Source organism: Notechis scutatus, chromosome 2 (assembly GCF_049901735.1).
Source record: "Notechis scutatus isolate UNSWTSFEM ecotype Mainland chromosome 2, rNotScu1.2, whole genome shotgun sequence".
Lineage (NCBI taxonomy): Eukaryota > Metazoa > Chordata > Lepidosauria > Squamata > Elapidae > Notechis > Notechis scutatus.
The window spans coordinates 168,771,873-168,794,007 of record NC_142010.1 but is presented as its reverse complement, the minus strand read 5'-3'; the positions used below and the strand labels follow the sequence as shown (position 1 = coordinate 168,794,007).

At 40.9% G+C, this 22,135-nt stretch overlaps 1 protein-coding gene across 2 annotated transcripts in view; it reads left to right on the top strand.

The window, feature by feature from the left end:
* LOC113425232 (ephrin type-B receptor 5) overlaps nucleotides 1-22,135 on the top strand; it is a 182,397-nt gene that overhangs the window by 20,195 nt on the left and 140,067 nt on the right. For both annotated transcript variants that reach the window (XM_087957335.1, XM_026687285.2), the window contains exon 2: nucleotides 21,358-21,587. In XM_087957335.1, coding sequence (XP_087813461.1) covers nucleotides 21,491-21,587 — 97 coding nt within the window. In that variant the 5' untranslated portion in view covers nucleotides 21,358-21,490. The remainder of the gene's footprint in view (nucleotides 1-21,357; nucleotides 21,588-22,135) is intronic.

The window sequence follows — 22,135 nt, the reverse complement described above, 5'->3', positions numbered from 1 at the left end:
TATGGACTAGCCCCAGGATGGCGAACCTATGGCACGTGTACTGGAAGTGGCACGCAGAGCCATTTCTGCTGGTACGCGAGCCGTCGCCCAAAACAGATCCACTGCGCATGCACGCACCCCCCCCCCACCAGCCAGCTGACTGCCTGGTATCTGCCACGCATGCATGTGGGAGACGCACGCGTGGGAGTCGTGCGTGCATGCGCAGGGGATGGGACGTGTATGGTCACATGCGCAGAGGCGCGGGGGGATCGCGTGCGCATGGGCAGAGGGCGGGGGTGTCACGTGTGCATTGCATTATGGGTCGGCATGCGACGACGAAAAGATTCGCCATCACTGGACTAACCTAAGAAAGTGGGGGGAAAGTCAGTTTGGAATAAGGCAGCACTGAATTGTTTCTGTCGTGTTACCAAGAAAACTACCCAAAGGTATCCTTGCCATAACCAGGAATCAAGCTTAATATGGGAGAATTTATTAATAATATCAGAATATTATAGCATTTTACAACAGTAGCTCCCAGATGACTGTGCTACCTTGCTCGCTAAATTATGCTAATGAACATTATCATCATGCTAAGTCAGAAAAATCCAAGTTTAAATCTGATTTGCATGGAATCTAAATTTCCTATTATAGCCAGTTCAAAATTATTTTGCTAAAACCTTGGTCAGATATATTTTTTATTAGAAACAGGGCAATATATAGATTAGTAGCAAATTAGAACTTGCTAGTGGTTTCCAATTACTATGAAAAGTACAGTCAATTTAAAACTGCCCTGCTTGCCTGACAACAGACGGTTGAAAGATATTAGACATTGCCCAGATGTGTAGGTCTGTTCTTGACACCTTGGATTTTATACCACTGTAAAGACGGCCTGTTTCAACTTGCCAATTGATTGACATCAGGAATCTCTATCTCTGTATCATGGAGGCTTTGTAGAGTATTGTGTGTGCTTTGAAAATCAAGACAATTGCTTTGATCTGTTTCTTATATATACTCTTCTGTGGGGAAGAGTGGAACAAAGAACTGTTTTTAGATATATATTTTTTGCTCTTTTACTCCCACTTCCTCCTTTATGTCCCACACATCCGTCAATTTTGTATCATGGTACTTTGTGGATCTTTCTCCTGCTTTAAGCCAAGATTGTCTCTTCTTTCTTTTTTATCTGCCTTTTCCAAATTGACCTTTGTCAGAATATTCAAGCAGGGGCATGGTAACAAGGTCAGCTAATGAATAGGCATAGCAACTAAGTCAGCCAATAAGGACTGTTTGGAAACTGAAACTGGAAGGAGCCTAGGCGTAGCTCTGTATTAAGCTTTGAGCTTTGAAGCTGCATTCTAATCTGCAACTCTGAATCAAAACTGAAACTGTTCTCTGTTGTTCCAACTCAGTTGGCAACCTTGGACTAGCAAGGTTCTCTTTGTCTTCACTTGCTTGTCTCATTAGTCATATCTATCTTAGATGTTTCAGGACAAGAAGATATTAAAATTCTAAAGAGCTTAGGCCAAGCTAAGATCTTCTGTAGGGCTTCTTTCCTATTCTTTCACTCCATAAGGGGAGGCAGAGGATTCATTTGGTGATGGCACCTGGTTCTGGAATACCCACAGAAAATAACTTGCCTGATCTTTTATTGCATCTTGGCATGCATGCAATAAAAAGCTTACAGTATTGTTTTCCATGGTCTTTAATTTGGACAGTTTTCTCCACCTTGACTTCTTTTAAAGATCTGTACATTTTGCAACAATTTTCCATACGCTGCTGCTGCTGCAGCAAACTTTGTTATATTTCTTTTACCCTAAATGGCTTTTCTAGTTATTGTTGCATTTAAATTTTACCCAGCTCTGGCTCAAGAGCTTTTGTTCATGAATCTATCAGTTATTTCAAATAAATAAATAAGGGAATTAAATTAACCAAGGCCAGATTATAAAAATACAAAGTTGCCTTATGGTAATTTAGCCCATTTGTCTGGCCTAATACTGTTGACCTCTTAGTGGACTCAAGCAGTGGGCCTTGTTAAAAACAGATTTTAGGGGATGTTGATTTTGATTTGGAGTCCTTGGAGAGAAAATGGAAAGGTAATCCTCCACCATCTACTCCTCTGCATCTTCTTCTAATGGAAGAATTCTGGTTGAAATGTCAGAACCTTATTAATTATGACAATGTGGGTTATTTAAAGAATAAATCATAGTTTGGAAGAAATTATTGGCATTTTGTTCTTGTTTATGATAATGGCACCAAGACTTTCTATATGCCCAGCATTGGAAAGATTCACAATGGAACAGTGGTTGGTAGAGGGTTTTGGTGTCTGGGATGACAAAATTCACTTGGTTAAAGAAAAGACATTGGCTAAATTTCATACCAACTGGAAGTCTTTTTTGCACTTTTTGCCTGAAATAGAACAAAATGAAATCATGACATAAGGATTTTAGTATTAATAATATTTATATATTATTTTAAAAAATGGAGATTACATTGTATTTGTAAACCAAGAGTTGTGAACCCTTTTTATTTAGATCTGCTGTAAAAGACATTTTTTGTCTTTTAGTTTCTATATCATTTATTTTATTGCACATCTATCCACTAATTCTCTCTATATTAGGACTTTCTCTTCTCTCAGTTTTTCTCTTAGTTTTTATTTACAAATATTTTAAATTTATTGTTATTTTTTAAAATCAAGGAAGTTATATTTTAAATAAAATAACAATTTGGGGAATTAATGATTCTGGACTAAAATGATGAATTTTTCAATAATAAAGATGGTTCCTGGGTTGAGATGGCTTTTACAACAGATCAGCTTCCTTATTATCTCTCTAAGGTCTGATCTGATCATTCTCTACAAACACCACTAGATAGACTCCCATTTTAAAGAATATTTGGGAAGGATGTAGTGAGAAAATTGAATGTTCTCCCGATACATAAAAACTTTGATTTAAGAATTAGCCAGTACGTGGGTGCCATTCTTTGCCTATTTTATGATAAATCAGGTGGGCCAAAGCAAGGTTTGTGACCTTTGGTATTTAATGTTTTGTGAAGGGCCGAGGCCAGAATTTCTGGAATGTGACTTCAAAAGTGGTTTTTCATTATCTTGGTTTTTAATAGGGGGCTCTTTTAAGAACTGGGACTACAAAATTTGCTCATTTCCAGTTTTGAAATGCAGGGAAACTGAAACTGATTTATGGCTGACTTACCTGGGGCAGCCCTGGGGGTGATAGATGTAGTTCAGAAGCTGCAGGTTATCTGCCAGGGGTGTTAAATATTATCTGTTTTCTGCTCGAAAGTTACATCGGCTGAGAGTGAACTACTAGTGCCAGGATCCAATCAATTCAGTTGGATAAAAGCAAGTCTGTGTGCTTGCCAAAGCCCATCAAATACCCAAACTAATTCAAATATATTTGATTTTATTAAACATGGTTCAGTAATTCAGTATAAAGGTTTAAATTGAAGGAGTGATTCAATCTGATCCACTGGAGTGAAACTTTAAACTAGCTTTACTGTGCATCCATACTATATAATATTGTTTCACGTAAATCTATTCAAGATTTATCTGGAGTATGAAAAACCCTTTCTATCTTTACTTCTGTGTTTGACTGTCTTAAGAATACGACCCAGTGGCTCTGAAAGACCAAGAGAATTTACCATACTTCTGATTATGTACAATTATTTCTTATTAGATTTATTTATGCTATAACTTAATGTAACAACTTCATTAAAAAAACAAATTTGAGTCATTATCTTAAATAGCCAAAGGGGAGAAGAGGTGATACTGAAAGCAAATGAGATGCATTTGTTGTGTAGCCCAACCAAATTTGACTCTAGACTTTCCAACTGTGCTGGAAGAACTGGAGGAAAAATTGGTACCCTGAATAAATCTGAGATCCAGTTCTCTTTGTTGTACAGAATAATGTGTTCTAGGCATTCTGAAACTCTAATTTCTAGTTTTCAATAATTTTAATTTTTTTCTCTGTATGAGTGGGTGAGATTACTTAATCCGTTCTTACAAGCAGCAAGAATGCTTGTGATTAAGGTGAAGGCTTTCAATAAGTGGTGATTATCATGTAATAAATATTTCATTACCTACCAAAAAAACAACAACACCTTTACATATGTCAAATGTGTATTTTTTCCAAATCTAAAATAATGAAATGTATTAAGGCTAAGATGTTTTAACTTGCTATTAAACTCACAAATGTAAGTGTAAATTTGTCCTGTGAGTTAGTACTCATCAATCCAAAATTCAAATCCTGAATGATTTGAAATTGGATCATAGTTTTCACCTCCTGAAAAAAAACACCTACTTTATAGGTCATCATTTAACAAAATACTATTTTTTGTGGTTCTCCATTTTTTTTACAAACATAGAAAACTGATGACAGAACAAGACCTAGTGGTCCATCAAGTCTGCCCTTAGAGGTTTTTTAAAATTTTATTTTTTTATTTTTAGAATTTCTGTCAGATGATGGACATGTATTCATTCCAAGCAAGTTTAAATTCAATTTAAATACTCCCTCCACTGGAAGTTGGTTCTAAGCTTCCACTACTCTTTTTGTGAAGTAATACATTCTAATATTACTTTTGAACTTCTCTCCTGTCGGCTTGAGCTTATGCCCCCGTGTTCTTGATTTTTGCTTAAAATTGAAAATACTGCTTTCTAGAACCTTATCCAGACCATTAATATATTTAAAGATTTCAATTGTGTTCCCCCTTTCTCTTCTGCCATCCGAACTGTAAATATTCAGTATCTCCAGTCTTTCCTGATACATTTTGTCCCTCAGACCTTGCAACGTTTTTGTTGCCTATCTCTAGACTCGCTCGATCTTATCCATATCTTTTTTTAAGTGAGGTCTTCAGAACTGGACACAGTATTCCAAATGGTGTCTGGGTAAAGCCCTATATAGCTGGATTAAAACCTCTTTTTTCCTGCTGGTGATCTCTCCAGCATTTTGTTTGCCTTCACAGCTGCCTGGCTGCATTGTCTACTCATTTTGCAGTCAACCCCTGCAGCAACGTTTTCTTCTGTTGTTCTGTCTAACACTGTAGCCCCAAAACTGTACCCTGCCAGAGGATTCTTTTTCCCAAAGAGCATGACCTTACATGTAGAAAATCTGAACTACAGTTTATACATTTTTGACCAATTTTCTGGCAGTGCCAAATAGTTTTCCATGCTATGAACGTTTCTTCTTAAAAATTGTATGCTGCCCATCTCACTTTAAAAAACATCTCTGGGTGGCTTACAATTAAAATCATAAATATAAAAATATTAAATGTATTAAATACAAAAGCAAGAGACAAAAAAGGCAAGAATAATTAAGGGAACAACTTCTCATTTAATCCAACAACCAGCTTTTCATTGTACTGTATAAAATAAAGCCTTTTACTTTTATACTAAAGTAAAAAAGACACATGAGAGCAAGTCTGATCTTAAGGCTAGAGACCATGAATTCTAATTCTACCTTAGGTACAAATCCAGCTAGGTGACCTTGGGCCAGCCATTTTCTCTTAGCCCTAGGAAGGAGACAATGGCAAACCAATCTGAAAAACCTTGTGAAGAAAACTTCAGGGACTTGTTCAGGCAGCCTGCTAGAATTGGACATGATTGAGCAGAAAAAAAAGGGATGTGTGGCACAGTAATACACTCAGAAGTTTCTCACTTGTACATCAGGTATTTTTTAAAAGAAAAGTACATACTAATTGTTAAAGTCACTTTACTGCAATAAGCACTATCTACTACAAGCACTTTGAGTTACATATAAAGAAATGTATACCAAGATATTTAGATTAGGTGAGGTTAAGCTGTTTCAAATTGTGGTGATTTTTTGGTGGAAGAGTTAAGCAAATATTTAGATTTCTTTTCCCTGAATTCATTTGAACTTAAGAGAGTTTATCTTTCAATGGATCATGCACAATACATTTACGAGCAATCTTGAAATGGCTTAAAGCACAAACAAAACTTAAGTTGCTATAGAACAGTAATTACAAGTCTCTGCTCATTCATTTATACATTGGATTTACTTAATAGATTGTTTGGTAAAGAAGAGAATAGTCTCTTGATTTTTTATTTTTTATTTTGAAAAAAAAATGCCACCTTTTATACAGCTGTTTTGCAATCTTCAATTTGACAGCAAGCCAAAGTTATGTGGATAGGTTTTTGTGAAGATAGTAAAGTAATTATTCATCTAGCATCTAAAACATTAATGTAACATTTTAGGCACACCCAGAGTAGAAAAGCATTAAGTGCTAGATTGTATGGTTTCTGCTTTTCCTTATCTTCCTCCCATGTGGCCAAGGATAGGATTTAGTTCTGTTTTAGTTCTGTTTCACTTGGTTCCTGACTCGTCTTTCACATGAAGGTGAAATCTTACCATTTTAATTTTCCAAGGAAATGAGCCAGGCTTATGGTCAGTTTTTTTAAACTGTTGATTAAATTTTAAGCTGTAAAAAATAGGAAATGGAACTACAGATCTTCCTTAGGTAGTTTGTTGTGCAACTGATTAGATTTATTTTGAATCATGAACCTTTCTCATTTAAGGAGGAATAGTTCCAGCATTATGATGGTAGTAGCTTTAGGCAGCAGATAATGGATAATCTAGAGCAGGGGTCCCCAGCCCCCAATCTGGTACCAGTGCATGGCCCATTGAGACCCGGTTCGCGCAATGTCAACTTATAAAACATTTTGTGTACACATTTTATAATTGACAACAGAAAGAAGGGGGGGAGAGTTTCAAAGAGCAGACAACAGGGTAAATCGAAAGTACGTTCCATTCATATTTTCTTCTAAGGCTGATTAGATGGCTGAAGCTTCTGCTGGGAAAAAATCTAATTGGAGAGCATGATTGATGACTCTTGGCTATGGACATTTTTTCGTTGGATGATACACCCAGGTGGGGGGAAAAGCAGGAAAAGGGGTGACAGTGAATTATGTATCTCAGAGTTGGCTGCACCCAGATTAGTGCCAGACGTAGAATGTTATCTTCAAATAAATCCTCTTTAGTTTTGGGAGTGTGGCCCAAGGCTCATGATTTAATTGGAGTAACTGCCAGAACCCTGACACACAAGTGTCAGGCACACACGCAAAACTCCATTTGTGCATGCATGAGATTAGGTTGCACGCACAATACGACCCCCTACCCCCACTACTACCACCCACCGCTACTATTCCATGGAGCCGAAAAGTTTGGGTACCACTATTGGCGTAAAGGAGACATTTTGGAGCACACATATTTTTTCCTCAAATGGCCCTATTTTTTGAAGTTGTATGTTTCAGAAAGGCTGGGATACATCACCAAAATAGCATCACAGGTGCAGCTAAGCGTGTTATATCCTCACTCTTAGAATCATAGAATTCTAAGGGTTGAAAGAGATCTTGGAGGTTTTCTGGTCCAAATCCTTGCCAGTGCATGAAACCTCATAGCATCTGGAAAAACGGGTGTCCATTCTTATGTTGAAAACATCCAGTAATGGAGAACCCACCTTAAGAGGCAGGTTGTTCCATCACTGAATAGCTCCCATAGTCAGGAGATTTCTGTTTGGTTCAATTTGGATTTCTCACTGTAAAGTTTTCCACCCATAGATTCTTGTCCTACCTCAGGTGCTAGGAAGACTATATTTACACTCTATTCTCAATGACATCTCTTTATTTATGGTCTTATTTGTCAGACTAAGATTTAGCTACCAGTCTGGATACATTTTTGGAGGAGGAGGAGGAGGAGGTGGTGGAGGAGGAGAGCTTTTTGCATATATGACTTTATATATATGATTTTTACATGTTTTCAATGAAAAATGATTATATTTCATTATAATCAGCCATGCATGATCTACATCTATGAGCAACTTATTCATAAAACAATAGTAACATTAGTTTTTCAATCCACTGGCATATATTTGTCTTTCCAATGTTGGAAAACTAATCTCTTGGCCATAATAGCATCACAGAGAATATTTTCCTATTGTCTAGCTGTAAATTTCTAGGTAGTAGAAATACGTTGTAATTGTAAATTACAGTGAATTGCCAGTGGATTGCAACTTACAAATGGTATTTATCTTTTAGTCTAAAAAATGCAACCCACCACATTTTCATCATCCACTAGTTGGTCCAGTTTAAGGATCCTAGCACCCAACCATATCTACCATAAAATTGTTTTTAAAAGAGTTTTTAAATCTGAATGGTCCCATAGTGTTAATATAGCATGAGAAGAATGATCGGAACACATTTTCCAGAAATGATATATCTGTTGTTGAATTGATATGATAGAAACAGAAAATATAGCAGTTCTAATATATTCTGAACACCAAGCACTCCAATTAAGTAAAAAAGTGTGATATACAAATGTATTTTATTTATTAGAATTTTAATCGCTTCTTTATTATGTCCCTTCATGTATGGCCTTTATAAGTAACTTTATCAATATTTTATAAGTAACTCAAGGTGGCGAACATACATAATATCCCTTCCTCCTTCTGTTTTCTCCACAACAACAATCCTATGAAGTGGGTTGGGTGAGAGAGAGTGACTGGCCCCAATTACCCAGGCAGCTTTTATGTTTAAGTTGAGACTAGAACTCTCTAGCTTCTAGCCTGGTGCCTTAACCTCTAGAGCAGGGGTGTCCAACCTTGGCAACTTTAAGAGTTGTGGACTTCAACTCCCAGAATTCCTCAGCCAGCAAAGCTGGCTGAGGAATTCTGGGAGTTGAAGTCCACAACTCTTAAAGTTGCCAAGGTTGGACACCCCTGCTCTAGACTAAACTAGCTCTCCAAATATTCCAAAAAGAAGTTGAATTTTCATTAAGTGAAGATGTCCACAATTTGCTGTTACTCAAAAAGTATGTACAATGGTGCATTTCAAGATTAGGAAACTCACCCAACGCCAACTTTTAACTGACACTTGCTCCAATCTGTATGGCTTCATTACTTGGAAAGGGGCCAAGCCTCAAAATACAGCTAGCCCTGCATGAAGATAAGCAGGAATTGAGCAAAATGAAACCATATGTTGCATTGTTGTTCTTTCTTCTTTTCCTTCTCACTTTTCCTCCTCCTGGAGAGGAGGGAAAGTAGGGGAATTCACTTTCACTTCTCTCTGCTTTTGCATGTGTGTCGGCAAATCCTCCAATTGTGAATGTAAAGTAAAAAAAATGGTGTTTGCACAAACAGTTTTTGTTACATATGAATGTACCTGGTACTTACAGATTTGCAGAAGGGAATCTGTATTTTATTTGTGACTAAAATTGCCCCCAACTTTTATCCAATAAAAAATGTTTGATCCAGTTATCACTAAGATCATTTAAGGTTGCTGGTGAGCTTTCATGTTGTCCCCCTTACTGTCTGTAGAGCAGTAAGCTCATTGCAGAATTAACTGTTGAAAAGCTTCATTGATTTATAAAATTTACTGTATATAGCTACCCATCTCACATACATGACAGATGTTGGGTCAGCTGGAACTCTCTTGAAATAAGGAGATAAGTAATTGGGACATTGTATAGCAAACAATATTGCAGACAAAGATTTTAATTTTTTAAAACTAGGTTGAATCTAGCAATTGAAATAGCTTAAAACACCTACCTCAATATCAAGAATTTAGATACTTATTGCCAAAAAAATGTGAGTAAACGTGCAAAGGCAAGGGAGTTTAAAAGTTACTGCCTTCATACCAATGGTTTAGTAGTTTTGCTACTCCATTCTGACAAAGTAGTTTTGTAGTTGTTTGGTTTGATGTATATCCAGGCCTACTTTTGAGTGTTAATTGCTAAAGAGTTTTTAATTAACAAATCCAACTTTCCAACTTCAACAACTCTAGTCAATCCAATAGTTTCTTTATTCGGGGCTGTTTTTCAAACAATTCTTGTCAACCTTATTACTGACTTGTATAGGGTTGCACTGTTGGCTGCTGTTACATACTTGAGTGAATTGGTGCCTATAAGTTTTTGTAGCTTTCTCAAGATAGCTTGCAAATTCAGTCCTTATAAAGTCTTCCAATCTGATCAACTCTTTCAGTTTTTTCCCCTTGACTTCGGTGACCTTGTACTACTTTCAAAGATTGCCAGGCTTTCTGATGAGTAGATGCTCCTAAGGAACCTGGAAGATAAGCAATGATGTTGCAAAGAGGGTGGAAATAATATAAGAGAAAGACACTAGTAGAGAGGTGGAAATAGTGCCTATGAACCACAGAAAGATTTTAATTGAACTCTTTGTCTGGTAAAAACTGATGAGTAGCAAACATTAAAAAAAACAACCTGTGTCCCAGGAAAATGTTGCAATATCCAATCTGGGTCAATCACCAGCACCAGAGATTCCCAGTGACTGACCCAGATTGGATCTTGCAAGAAGAAAATAACTTTAACCAATGCCTTTTATCCATCTTTCAGAAATGCTACAGCGCAGAGTACAGTAGAGCAAATCCTTAAAAATTCTGGTCATACCTTGAGACCTGGCAACTTTCAGATCTTTCAGGCCATTTTAGGAAGTCTGGATATGAAAAACTTCAGTGGATAAGCTAACAAGAATATCTTCTGCCCAAAGTTTAAAAGATTGGAAATTGTAAAAAGATGTTTCCCTTTAGACTTGGGTTGCTTGGTGCTTGCTTTGGATATGTGCCAGAAGAAAGCTGTGCACTCAGTTCTGACACCCTTTTTGGCTTTCAGAAATGCTTGTTTACTTGAAATTTTTAAGAATTCTTACATTGAGTTTCCTGGGTCATAGGTGGCAGATGGCTGGATGAGCCTATTCAAATTCATCATTCTGGATTTGTGGGCTTTATGAATAAATTAAATAGATGCCATGGAAAATGAGATAGAGATTTCCAAGTTGGCCAAGTAAAAATGCTGTTGTATTTTGTTTTTCTTCTTTTACTGAGATCCTGCCTGCATAACAGAATCATACAATACATTCCAGATGCAAAGTACAAATTATGTGGCTTTTGAGTTTCTGAAGAGAAATATTTATATTTTGGTTTCTATGCTGTTATTTCTGACTGGTTACAAGTCCATACTACCAATGCTACACAGGCAGGTCAAATTTGCTATTTCATCTTGAATGGATATTTTTCTGATAAGAGAAAATGGTGCAAATTGGAATGGACTGGACTGGAATGGAGTGGGAATCAGAATACAATGACTCCTGAGCCTTCTGAAAAGTTATCTGACTGAAGCAGAACAACTGCATTATAAAAACTTATCTGAAAGGATTCACAGTATACACAATAGAGACATGCCCAAATTGCTTGCAACTGAAATAGATTTCCAGGCAATTCCCATTGTTGACTGGTAGGTCAGTATTTGCATTCCCTAAGACTCTGTAGGAATCTCAGTTTTTATTTGAGATGTTGACACCAGCTAAACCGTTTCCTACATAAATAATCTGACTTTATACACCCTGTCTTTCTCTAGCCAATACCTGCCACTCCTTGTTCTCAGAGGAACTACATGTGTCTGGTTATGCTCGAAAAAGAACAAATTTAAGAAGAGGAGATTAGGAGATTTAGCAACTCCATCTTGCCTGGATATTTATTTGCCTGTGTAGCATTGGTAGTATGGACTTGTAACCAGTCAGAAATAACAGCATAGAAACCAAAAAGGGCGTTGGTACTTACCTGACACGCCCGTTCTCTTTGAGCTGTTCAGAGCATCCAGTAGTGGGAGGTGCTTCAGTCTCTGCATGTGTAGGCTGGGCTTAATTTGTGGAACGCTCCTCCTCCTCCACGGGACTCCTCCCCAGCGTTCCCCAGTTTTGGCGAAGGCAAGAGAAATAAAGGCCCTCGTCCTCAATGCCCTAACAATTCGTTGGCCGAAACAGGACCCCACCAGACGGAAAAAGGGTGGGGCTGGATGCTCTTCACAGCTCAAAGAGAATGGGCGTGTCAGGTAAGTACCAACGCCCTTTCTCCCATGAGCTGTTCAGAGCATCCAGTAGTGGGACATACCAAAGCTTGGCCTGTCGTACGGGAGGGACTCCGTCTGGCCTGGAATCTCCTCCTGGTCTCTGTGGACCCGTTGCAGAACTCTTCTGCCAAAGGAGGCCTCAGCGGATGCAAACACATCTATTTTATAATGTCTAATGAATGGCGATGGGGAGGCCCAAGTTGCGGCTCGACAAATTTCAGTTATTGGTGCCTGTGTGGCCCATGCTGCCGATATTGCAGCGCTCCTTGTTGAATGAGCTGTTATGCCCCTGGGCACCTGCAGGGATTGAGTCTTATACGTTTTCGCTATTGGGGCCCGTAGCCAACAGCCTATCGTTGAAAGTGAGACCTTGCATCCCTGAGTGTTGGGCTGAAAGGACACAAATAAGGCCTCCGTTTTTCTGAAAGCTGCTGTGCGGTTGATATATATTCGCAATGCTCGCCTCACATCAAGCCTATGCCATTGCAGTTCCATCCCTTGGGATGGTCTGGGGCAAAAATTAGGAAGTATCAGCTCTTGTGCCCTATGAAAAGCCGAGTTAATTTTTGGTATAAATGTAGGATCAGGGCGAAGGACCACCCAGTCAGCATGGAAAACACAAAGATCTTGTCTGATAGACAAGGCTGCAATCTCCGAAATACGACAAGCAGAAGTGATCACTACAAGGAAAACTACTTTATACGTCAGAAATTGTAGACTTGATGATTTCAAGGGTTCAAAAGGGCCCTTAGTGAGTGCGACAAGAACTTTGTTAAGGTCCCAAGTGGGATAATGGTGTACCGCTGGAGGGCGTAAATTTGTGGCTCCTCGAAGGAAAGACCGTATACGTGGATGATGGGAAAGAGAAAATAGGCCTTCACAAGTGAGAACTGATGCCAAGGCCGCCACCTGTCTTTTCAACGTATTAGGTGATAATCCCTTGTCAAGTCCCTCTTGCAAGAACTCTAGAATTTGAGCCACAGAAGGAGAGGTGGGATCAATTCGAGACTCGGTACACCATTTGAAGAAACTGGACCATGTGGCATTGTAAATGTGAGTTGTTGAGGGGCGTCTGGCGGCTAGGATAGTGGCGATAACTCTGTTGGAAAACTTTTCGCTCTTCAGACAACTCCGCTCAACCTCCAGACGATCAGGTGCAACCATTGAGGGTCCGGATGTTTAAGGGGCCCCTGAGTTAACGAAACCTTGGCTAGCGGGATTCTCCATGGAGGTGATACGGAGAGACTGTGGAGGTCTGCAAACCATGGTCGCCTGGGCCAGTAAGGAGCTACTAGAAGTGGTTCTGTACTCTCATCTAGTAATTTCTGGATGACCTTGGGAACCAGTGGAAGTGGCGGGAATGCATACAGGAGTCCCGGGGGCCAACGACAGTGGAGCAAGTTGAAGTTCTCCGCTCCTTGCGAGGGGTACCTGGAAAAAAATCTCGGGAGCTGAGTGTTGAGGGGGGAAGCGAACAGGACCACCACCGGCTGTCCAAATGTCCTGACTGCTTCTTGAAACAGGGAGGGATGGAGGCGCCACTCCAATTGATCGATGGTGGCCCTGCTTAGCCAGTCTGCCTGTGTATTCGACAGACCCGAAATGTGCTCTGCTCTGATGGAAAGTAGGTTGTTCTCCGCCCAACGACACAAGCGCTCCACTTCCCGCATGAGATGTTTTGACTGTGTGCCCCCCTGTTTGTTTATGTGAGCTTTGGCTGTTACATTGTCAGTCAGTATTAGTATGTGCTGATCGCGTACCTGAGGAAGGAAGCTGCGGAGAGCCAGGTGTACTGCTCGAAGCTCCAGCCAGTTTATGCTGCAGTTTATGTTCTATGGCGGACCAGCGGCCTTGGGTTGTAAGCGATTGAACGTGAGCTCCCCATCCAAACAGGCTGGCATCGGTGATGATGGTAAGTCTTTGTGGCTCCTTGAAGAGGCAGCCTCTGTTGATTACTGGTCTGGTCCACCAGAGGAGAGATATGAGGACCTTTGGTGGTACCCTGACCTTGAGTTTGGAGTTGCTTCGGCCGGAGCGCTGGTACGGGAGCAGGAACCACTGGAGGGATCTAGTGTGGAGCCGGGCCCAAGGGATGATAGAAATACATGAGATCATCTTGCCTAACAATTTTGATAGTTCAGCTAGGGACACCCTCTTAAGACCCCTGATCTCCTTAACTAATTGCTGAATGCTATTTAGTCTATCTGGTGACAGATAAACCTTGCCTTCCACCGTATCTATGACAGCCCCCAGATGGGTTAACCGAGTCGAAGGTGTTAATTGAGTCTTTTTCCAATTTATTGAGAAGCCATGCTTTTGTAGGGATTGTAATGTTTTCTGAGTGTCTTTGACTGCTTGATGGGTGGAAGATGAAAAAATCAGGATGTCATCAAGATAACACTGGAGCCGTATGGGGTTGTCCCGGAGATGAGCAGCTAGCGCTGCGAGAACCTTCGTGAAGGTCCTAGGGGCAGAAGCTAGTCCGAAGAGAAGGGCCACGTATTCAAAATGGTGGTTATTATAACAGAATCTCAGAAATTTATAATGGGAAGGCCGAATAGCAATATGCAGGTATGCCTCCGTCATGTCTATGGTCCCTTTCTGATGCCAAGTAAGATAGATTGCAGGGTATGCATCTTAAACTTGCGATATACTAAGAAATGGTTGAGACGTTTCAGGTCTAATATCGCTCTCCACCCCTCCAAACTTTTGGGCACAACAAAAAGATGTGAATAGAAACCTCGCCCTCGTTGAGTGGTAGCTACTGGTTGGATGGCTCATATATCCAGTAGGTGTTGGATAGCTGATTCCATGAGATTACATTTAATCGGGTCTCTGGAGAGAGGGCATGATCTGAGGCTAGACCGGTTGCCCTGATAATGGTTTTATTGCCCCGCCTTTTTTATAATACTTATCTAAAATGAGTCGTATCTCAGTAATAATATTTTATTGAAATTAAAATATTATACTGAAGAGAGATTTATTACTATTATTATTATTATTACTCTTATAAGCACTAATATATATATATATATGATAATAAGTATAAGAATGTTAATTAAGTGGCACGATCTTACGTGCAAGCAAAGCCAAACAGCCAAATTGCGAACTCCTAAAGGCCCAGATTGATAAGGGTAGGGGCCTTCAACAGCTTCCCTGCACAGGCAGACACAGGCCTGGGTGCTCGGTGTTGTGCCGCTGGGTTAATTGGGCTGTGAGGGTTAAGCCAACAATTTAAATGTAAGAATAGCCTCGAATGAAAACAAACCAAGACGGGGGTATAATGGTTCCCAGAATATTTGAAGGGAACCTCTGCTCCGAGCAGAGCTACCTCACACAGCACAAGAATGAATACAGGCCCGCGGCCACGAGGTGTTGACAGAAAAGATGGCCTCCGGCCGTTAATCTTTTGGCGCGCTCCTCAGCAGCAAACTCCCGCCTTGAAAATGAATAGCCTCCGATGGCTTTTTCTATTAAGCTAAGCGGCGGGAAAAAAGTGGAAGTTACCAAGTGATTGAATCCTCCACTTCAAATGGTGTTCAGAGGGGGGGAGAGTAATACGACTCCGTTTGGATCGAAAAGTCACGCCGCTGATCGATTAAAGGAAACGCTGCGGCAATCGTTCGAACTGGCAGGGGTAGAATATCGGCTGTGGGGAGGGGGCGCGGAGCAGCACCGAAAAAACCTCCTGCTGCTTTGGGGCACGAATTGGCGCTTCCCTAAGTCAGACTGGTCTGGCTGCGATCTCTACAATGCGAGCCAACTTGAGAGATTGTAATGGAATAGAAGGCTAGAGACAAGCTGATTAACTGTCAAACCTGCTGGCAACGAAAGAATCTTTCCTGTTTCGGCCAAGGAAGAATCACAAGCACTGCCTATCTCTCACGAGGCTGAGCCAAAACTGGGGAACGCTGGGGAGGAGTCCAGTGTTATCTTGATGACATCCTGATTTTGTCATCTTCCACCCATCAAGCAGTCAAAGACACTCAGAAAACATTACAATCCCTACAAAAGCATGGCTTCTCAATAAATTGGAAAAAGACTCAATTAACACCTTCGACTCGGTTAACCCATCTGGGGGCTGTCATAGATACGGTGGAAGGCAAGGTTTACCTGTCACCAGATAGACTAAATAGCATTAGTTAAGGAGATCAGGGGTCTTAAGAGGGTGTCCCTAGCTGAACTATCAAAATTGTTAGGCAAGATGATCTCATGTATTTCTATCATCCCTTGGGCCCGGCTCCACACTAGATCCCTCCAGTGGTTCCTGCTCCCGTACCAGCGCTCCGGCCGAAGCAACTCCAAACTCAAGGTCAGGGTACCACCAAAGGTCCTCATATCTCTCCTCTGGTGGACCAGACCAGTAATCAACAGAGGCTGCCTCTTCAAGGAGCCACAAAGACTTACCATCACCACCGATGCCAGCCTGTTTGGATGGGGAGCTCACGTTCAATCGCTTACAACCCAAGGCCACTGGAACAGTCCAAGGCCGCCATAGAACAGTCGTGCAGCATAAACTGGCTGGAGCTTGAGCAGTACACCTGGCTCTCCGCAGCTTCCTTCCTCAGGTACGCGATCAGCACATACTAATACTGACTGACAATGTAACAGCCAAAGCTCACATAAACAAACAGGGGGCACACAGTCAAAACATCTCATGCGGGAAGTGGAGCGCTTGAGTCATTGGGCGGAGAACAACCTACTTTCCATCAGAGCAGAGCACATTTCGGGTCTGTCGAATACACAGGCAGACTGGCTGAGCAGGGCCACCATCGATCAATTGGAGTGGCACCTCCATCCCTCCCTGTTTCAAGAAGCAGTCAGGACATTTGGACAGCCGGTGGTGAGCTCCCAAGATTTTTTTCCAGGTACCCTCGCAAGGAGCAGAGAACTTCAACTTGCTCCGCTGTCGTTGGCCCCGGACTCCTGTATGCATTCCCGCCACTTCCACTGGTTCCCAAGGTCATCCAGAAATTACTAGATGAGAGTACAGAACCACTTCTAGTAGCTCCTTACTGGCCCAGGCGACCATGGTTTGCAGACCTCCGCAGTCTCTCCGTATCACCTCCATGGAGAATTCCGCTAGCCAAGGTTTCGTTAACTCAGGGGCCCCTTAAACATCCGGACCCTCAATGGTTGCACCTGATCGTCTGGAGGTTCAGCGGAGTTGTCTGAAGAGCGAAAAGTTTTCCAACAGAGTTATCGCCACTATCGTAGCTGCCAGACGCCCTTCAACAACTCGCATTTACAATGCCACATGGTCCAGTTTCTTCAAATGGTGTACCGAGGCTCGAATTGATCCCACCTCTCCTGTGGCTCAAATACTAGAGTTCTTGCAAGAGGGACTTGACAAGGGATTATCACCTAATACGTTGAAAAGACAGGTGGCGGCCTTGGCGTCAGTTCTCACTTGTGAAGGCCTATTTTCTCTTTCCCATCATCCACGTATACGGTCTTTCCTTCGAGGAGCCACAAATTTACGCCCTCCAGCGGTACACCGTTATCCCACTTGGGACCTTAACAAAGTTCTTGTCACACTCACTAAGGGCCCTTTCGAACCCTTGAAATCATCAAGTCTACAATTTCTGACGTATAAAGTAGTTTTCCTTGTAGCGATCACTTCTGCTTGTCGTATTTGAGATTGCAGCCTTGTCTATCAGACAAGATCTTTGTGTTTTCCATGCTGACTGGGTGGTCCTTCGCCCTGATCCTACATTTATACCAAAAATTAACTCGGCTTTTCATAGGGCACAAGAGCTGATACTTCCTAATTTTTGCCCCAGACCATCCCAAGGGATGGAACTGCAATAGCATAGGCTTGATGTGAGGTGAGCATTGCGAATATATATCAACCGCACAGTAGCTTTCAGAAAAACAGAGGCCTTATTTGTGTCTTTTCAGCCCAACACTCAGGGATGCAAGGTCTCACTTTCAACGATAGGCTGTTGGCTACGGGCGCAATAAGCGGCGTATAAGACTCAATCCCTGCAGGTGCCCAGGGCATAACAGCTCATTCAACAAGGAGCACTGCAACATCGGCAGCATGGGCCACACAGGCACCAATAACTGAAATTTGTCGAGCCGCAACTTGGGTCTCCCCATCGCCATTCATTAGACATTATAAAATAGATGTGTTTGCATCCGCTGAGGCCTCCTTTGGCAGAAGAGTTCTGCAACGGGTCCACAGAGACCAGGAGGAGATTCCAGGCCAGACGGAGTCCCTCCCGTACGACAGGCCAAGCTTTGGTATGTCCCACTACTGGATGCTCTGAACAGCTCATGGGAGAAAGGGCGTTGGTACTTACCTGACATGCCCATTCTCTTTGAGCTGTGAAGAGCATCCAGCCCCACCCTTTTCCGTCTGGTGGGGTGCTGTTTCGCCAACGAATTGTTAGGGCATTGAGGACGAGGGCCTTTATTTCTCTTGTCTTCGCCAAAACTGGGGAACGCTGGGGAGGAGTCCCGTGGAGGAGGAGGAGCGTTCCACAAATTAAGCCCAGGCTACACATGCAGAGACTGAAGCACCTCCCACTACTGGATGCTCTGAACAGCTCAAAGAGAACAGGCGTGTCAGGTAAGTACCAACGCCCTTTTTGGTTTCTATGCTGTTATTTCTGACTGGTTACAAGTCCATACTACCAATGCTACACAGGCAAATAAATATCCAGGCAAGATGGAGTTGCTAAATCTCCTAATCTTCTCTTCTTAAATTTGTTCTTTTTCGAGCATAACCAGACACATGTAGTTCCTCTGAGAACAAGGAGTGGCAGGTATTGGCTAGAGAAAGACAGGGTGTATAAAATCAGATTATTTATGTAGGAAACAGTTTAGCTGGTGTCAACATCCCAAATAAAAACTGAGATTCCTACAGAGTCTTAGGGAATGCAAATACTGACCCACCAGTCAACAATGGGAATTGCCTGGAAATCTATTTCAGTTGCAAGCAATTTTGGCATGTCTCTATTGTGTATACTGTGAATCCTTTCAGATAAGTTTTTATAATGCAGTTGTTCTGCTTCAGTCAGATAACTTTTCAGAAGGCTCAGGAGTCATTGTATTCTGATTCCCACTCCATTCCATTCCAATTTTCACCATTTTCTCCTATCAGAAAAATATCCATTCAAGATGAAATAGCAAATTTGACTTCTCATATCCTTTGCTTGATAGCATTAAGACCACTAATCTCTCTTAGAAGGCACCTGGTGTCTGCTGATAAAAAGGAAAAAAAAATAATCAACACTATCTCCAGCCAGATATTTAGGAAGTATGGAGGCAGGTATGGCACATTTGTCCATCAGCTGGTATGCAGTGGTACATAATTGCTGAATGTGGGAAATTGGTTCACTTAATATGAGTGACTGCCATTAATTCATTTAATTAAGCCTTTCTTCTGTAAAGTTTCTTGAGTGTCCAATGTCATATAAAGCATACGTTTTATATAAAAAACTTTATTTTGTCTACTTTGACTTTTTGTGTGTACATGACTTCTAACACATGTCTTTACATAACCCAGAATTTTTTTGTAAGCAGTTTCACTTAACATTAAAAGCTTCTTTGTACATTTTCTAAACAAGAATGTTATTTTTGTACCAATGTCCCCAACACAATCATATTTGTTTGGACAACTGTTCAGAAACATGCAGAAAAATATAAATCCTGAATTTCAGTTATTTCCTGGCTCACAGCCTGATTTCAGAAATGTGTATTTGGTAGCTTGGGTATCAAAGCAATGTCTCTTCATTTAGTCATAATTAGAAGATACATAGAAAAAGTAACGATTGAAGAAAACCCAGGATAACTAATGAAACTTAATCAGAATCGAAAAGAACGTGTATATGGGCATATACAGCACATGCATGATTTCTTGGGAGTTCAGAAAAAAGTTGTTATGCAAAGATGCTATGTGTGTGTATGGTTTCAAGTGAATGTTGTGTCATGGCCTCAGAGACAAACTCCAAGAAGCAGGGCGACCTTCCTTGGCATTAGAATCCTGCACCCTGGCAAATAAATGCCTCACGAGCAACTTCAACAACTGATGCTGGTTCTACAACCAAGCCCAGTGCGTCATTATTGGCAAGCTCTGAGCAGGGAGAGCCTCACCTGGGTCTGCTTAGAGCAGAGTGGATTTAAACTGTATGGGGACAGCTTCCATTGCTGAAAGCCGCTTGTTTTCCTGTTCTCTACTCCTGCTTTACTTTGACCGTAACATGTCCCTTACCAAGTCTCTGGCTCACCCCTCAGTACTTTTCAAGCTATTGCTTGATATTGGATTACTGACTGTCTACTTGAATTATGACTTCTCCTCAGTCTACCCATGCCTGCTCCTTTTCCTGCTTCCTCAACATTTTTGCTGTTGCCTTCTCCCTGCCAGTCTCTTGCCAGCTTTCCAGATGAGCTTTCCTGCCCCCAAGCACCTGCTCCATGCCCATACTTTGCTTAACAACTGCATGGATTGTTTCTGCCTTTGCTGAAGCCAGGACATGAAAGTTGACTCCTGGCCATTGCCTGGACAAGTCCCTGCAGTTTTCTTGGCAAGGTTTTTCTGAAAGTGCTTACCTGATCCCTAGGCCTGAGAGACAGGGACTGGCTCAAGATCACCAGCACTTTTTTGTGCCTAAAGCAGGACTAGAACTCAAAATCTCCCAGTTTCTAGCCTGGTGAATTAACCATGGCACCAACTTGGCTCTGTTTATGCAAAATTAGAAAAGAATATTTTTTATTCACAAAGGATGTAAAGACTGTTAGGTCTGACATGATGCAGGTAATGAAATTAAAATTGAAAAATTACAAAAGTGAAAAGGAAAGCTGATATTGGGATGTGGCTGGGGATATTTACTTATTTTAGATTGCATAACTGATATTTCCTCTAGCAGATCTAAATGGCATTCTGCGGTTTCTCCCAAATTGTACTCTTTTCAGATTACTTTGTGAGGTAGGCTGGACGGAGAAAAAGTATTTAGATTAAAGTTACTGATAGATTTCCATGGCTGTATGGAAATTAGCTTCTAGATCTCACTCATCCCAGTCCAGCCTCTTTACCATGTCACTATCTTTCAATACTTTGCACCAGTCTTAAAATCCACCTGTAACTTTTCAACCAGAACAGACCTGACCAAAGATCAAACAGTGAGGAAGAAGCTATGAAAATGAGAATCATGTTATAAACTTATGTTTCAATTTCTATCATTTGTAGTGGAATGTGCTTTCAAAAATGTTTAGAATAGACACTACACATATTGTAGCATGCAATCTTGCACAAAGGTTGAGCTTGCAATGAGGAATGCTTTGAAGGGAAGTCCAATTTGTGCAAAAAGGAATTCTCTCAGGGCAAATGTATGTAAGTTTTTAGAATAATTAAGGAAACAATTGATTAAAAAAATGTTTTATGATTTTTCCTTTCCTGGTAAGGTATTAAATTGGGGAGTTTTTCAGGGTTAGTTGGTTTAGAAGGATTGGTATAATAGCTTTTGTCTATCACTTTCTTCTTTTATTGCAGAGCCCTTCCCATCTTTTCATGAGGAGCTGCCTGTGCTTTGGGATATTTAGACTTGTGGCCTTTCTTGTCCTCTGGAATATCTGTTGTGGTGACTCTGGTTTATGGAAGATGCTGGAAGCCCTGGAGAAACGAAATGGATCCTAAAACCATCAGGAAAACGAAGGAACAAGCAGTGATAATGGTTTGGCTATGGATAATGTGCCTTCTTGGCCTAGCAACTTCTCTAGAAGGTAAATGCAAAGTTGGTTCACTCCATAATAGAAGTATTATTGATTGATTATGTGCCATCAAATTATTTTTGATTCCTTGTGATCCCATAAGGTAAATTTTATTCATGCCAGTCTATCCCTAATCTATTCTTTCAGGTCTCCCCACAGTGCACTCACTGGCACTGGTATCAAATCCATCCATCTTGTTGCTAGTTGTCTTCTTCCTTTCTTTCCTTCCACCTTTCCCATTATGTCGAATGCCATTATGTCAAATTATATATCCACAGCTTCTTTATTTATAAGTGGCATGTGCTGCTGACTAATGTTTTCAGAGCTAGCTGAAGATCCTTTGCTAGGCAGTTTTGCTCTTGTGAGTACTGATTATTAAATGACACTTCTAAGTATTTTATGCCAGATATATTGTATATTGGCTGGCGGAAAGCTGATTAAAATTCTAAAATCTTGAGTTTTCCAGTTCTCAAAAAATAAAAAATTCCAGAGGCTACGTATTCTTTGGCTTTTACAATGTGTCTTGTGTCAGCCCCACTCTTCAATTTATATATTTAATA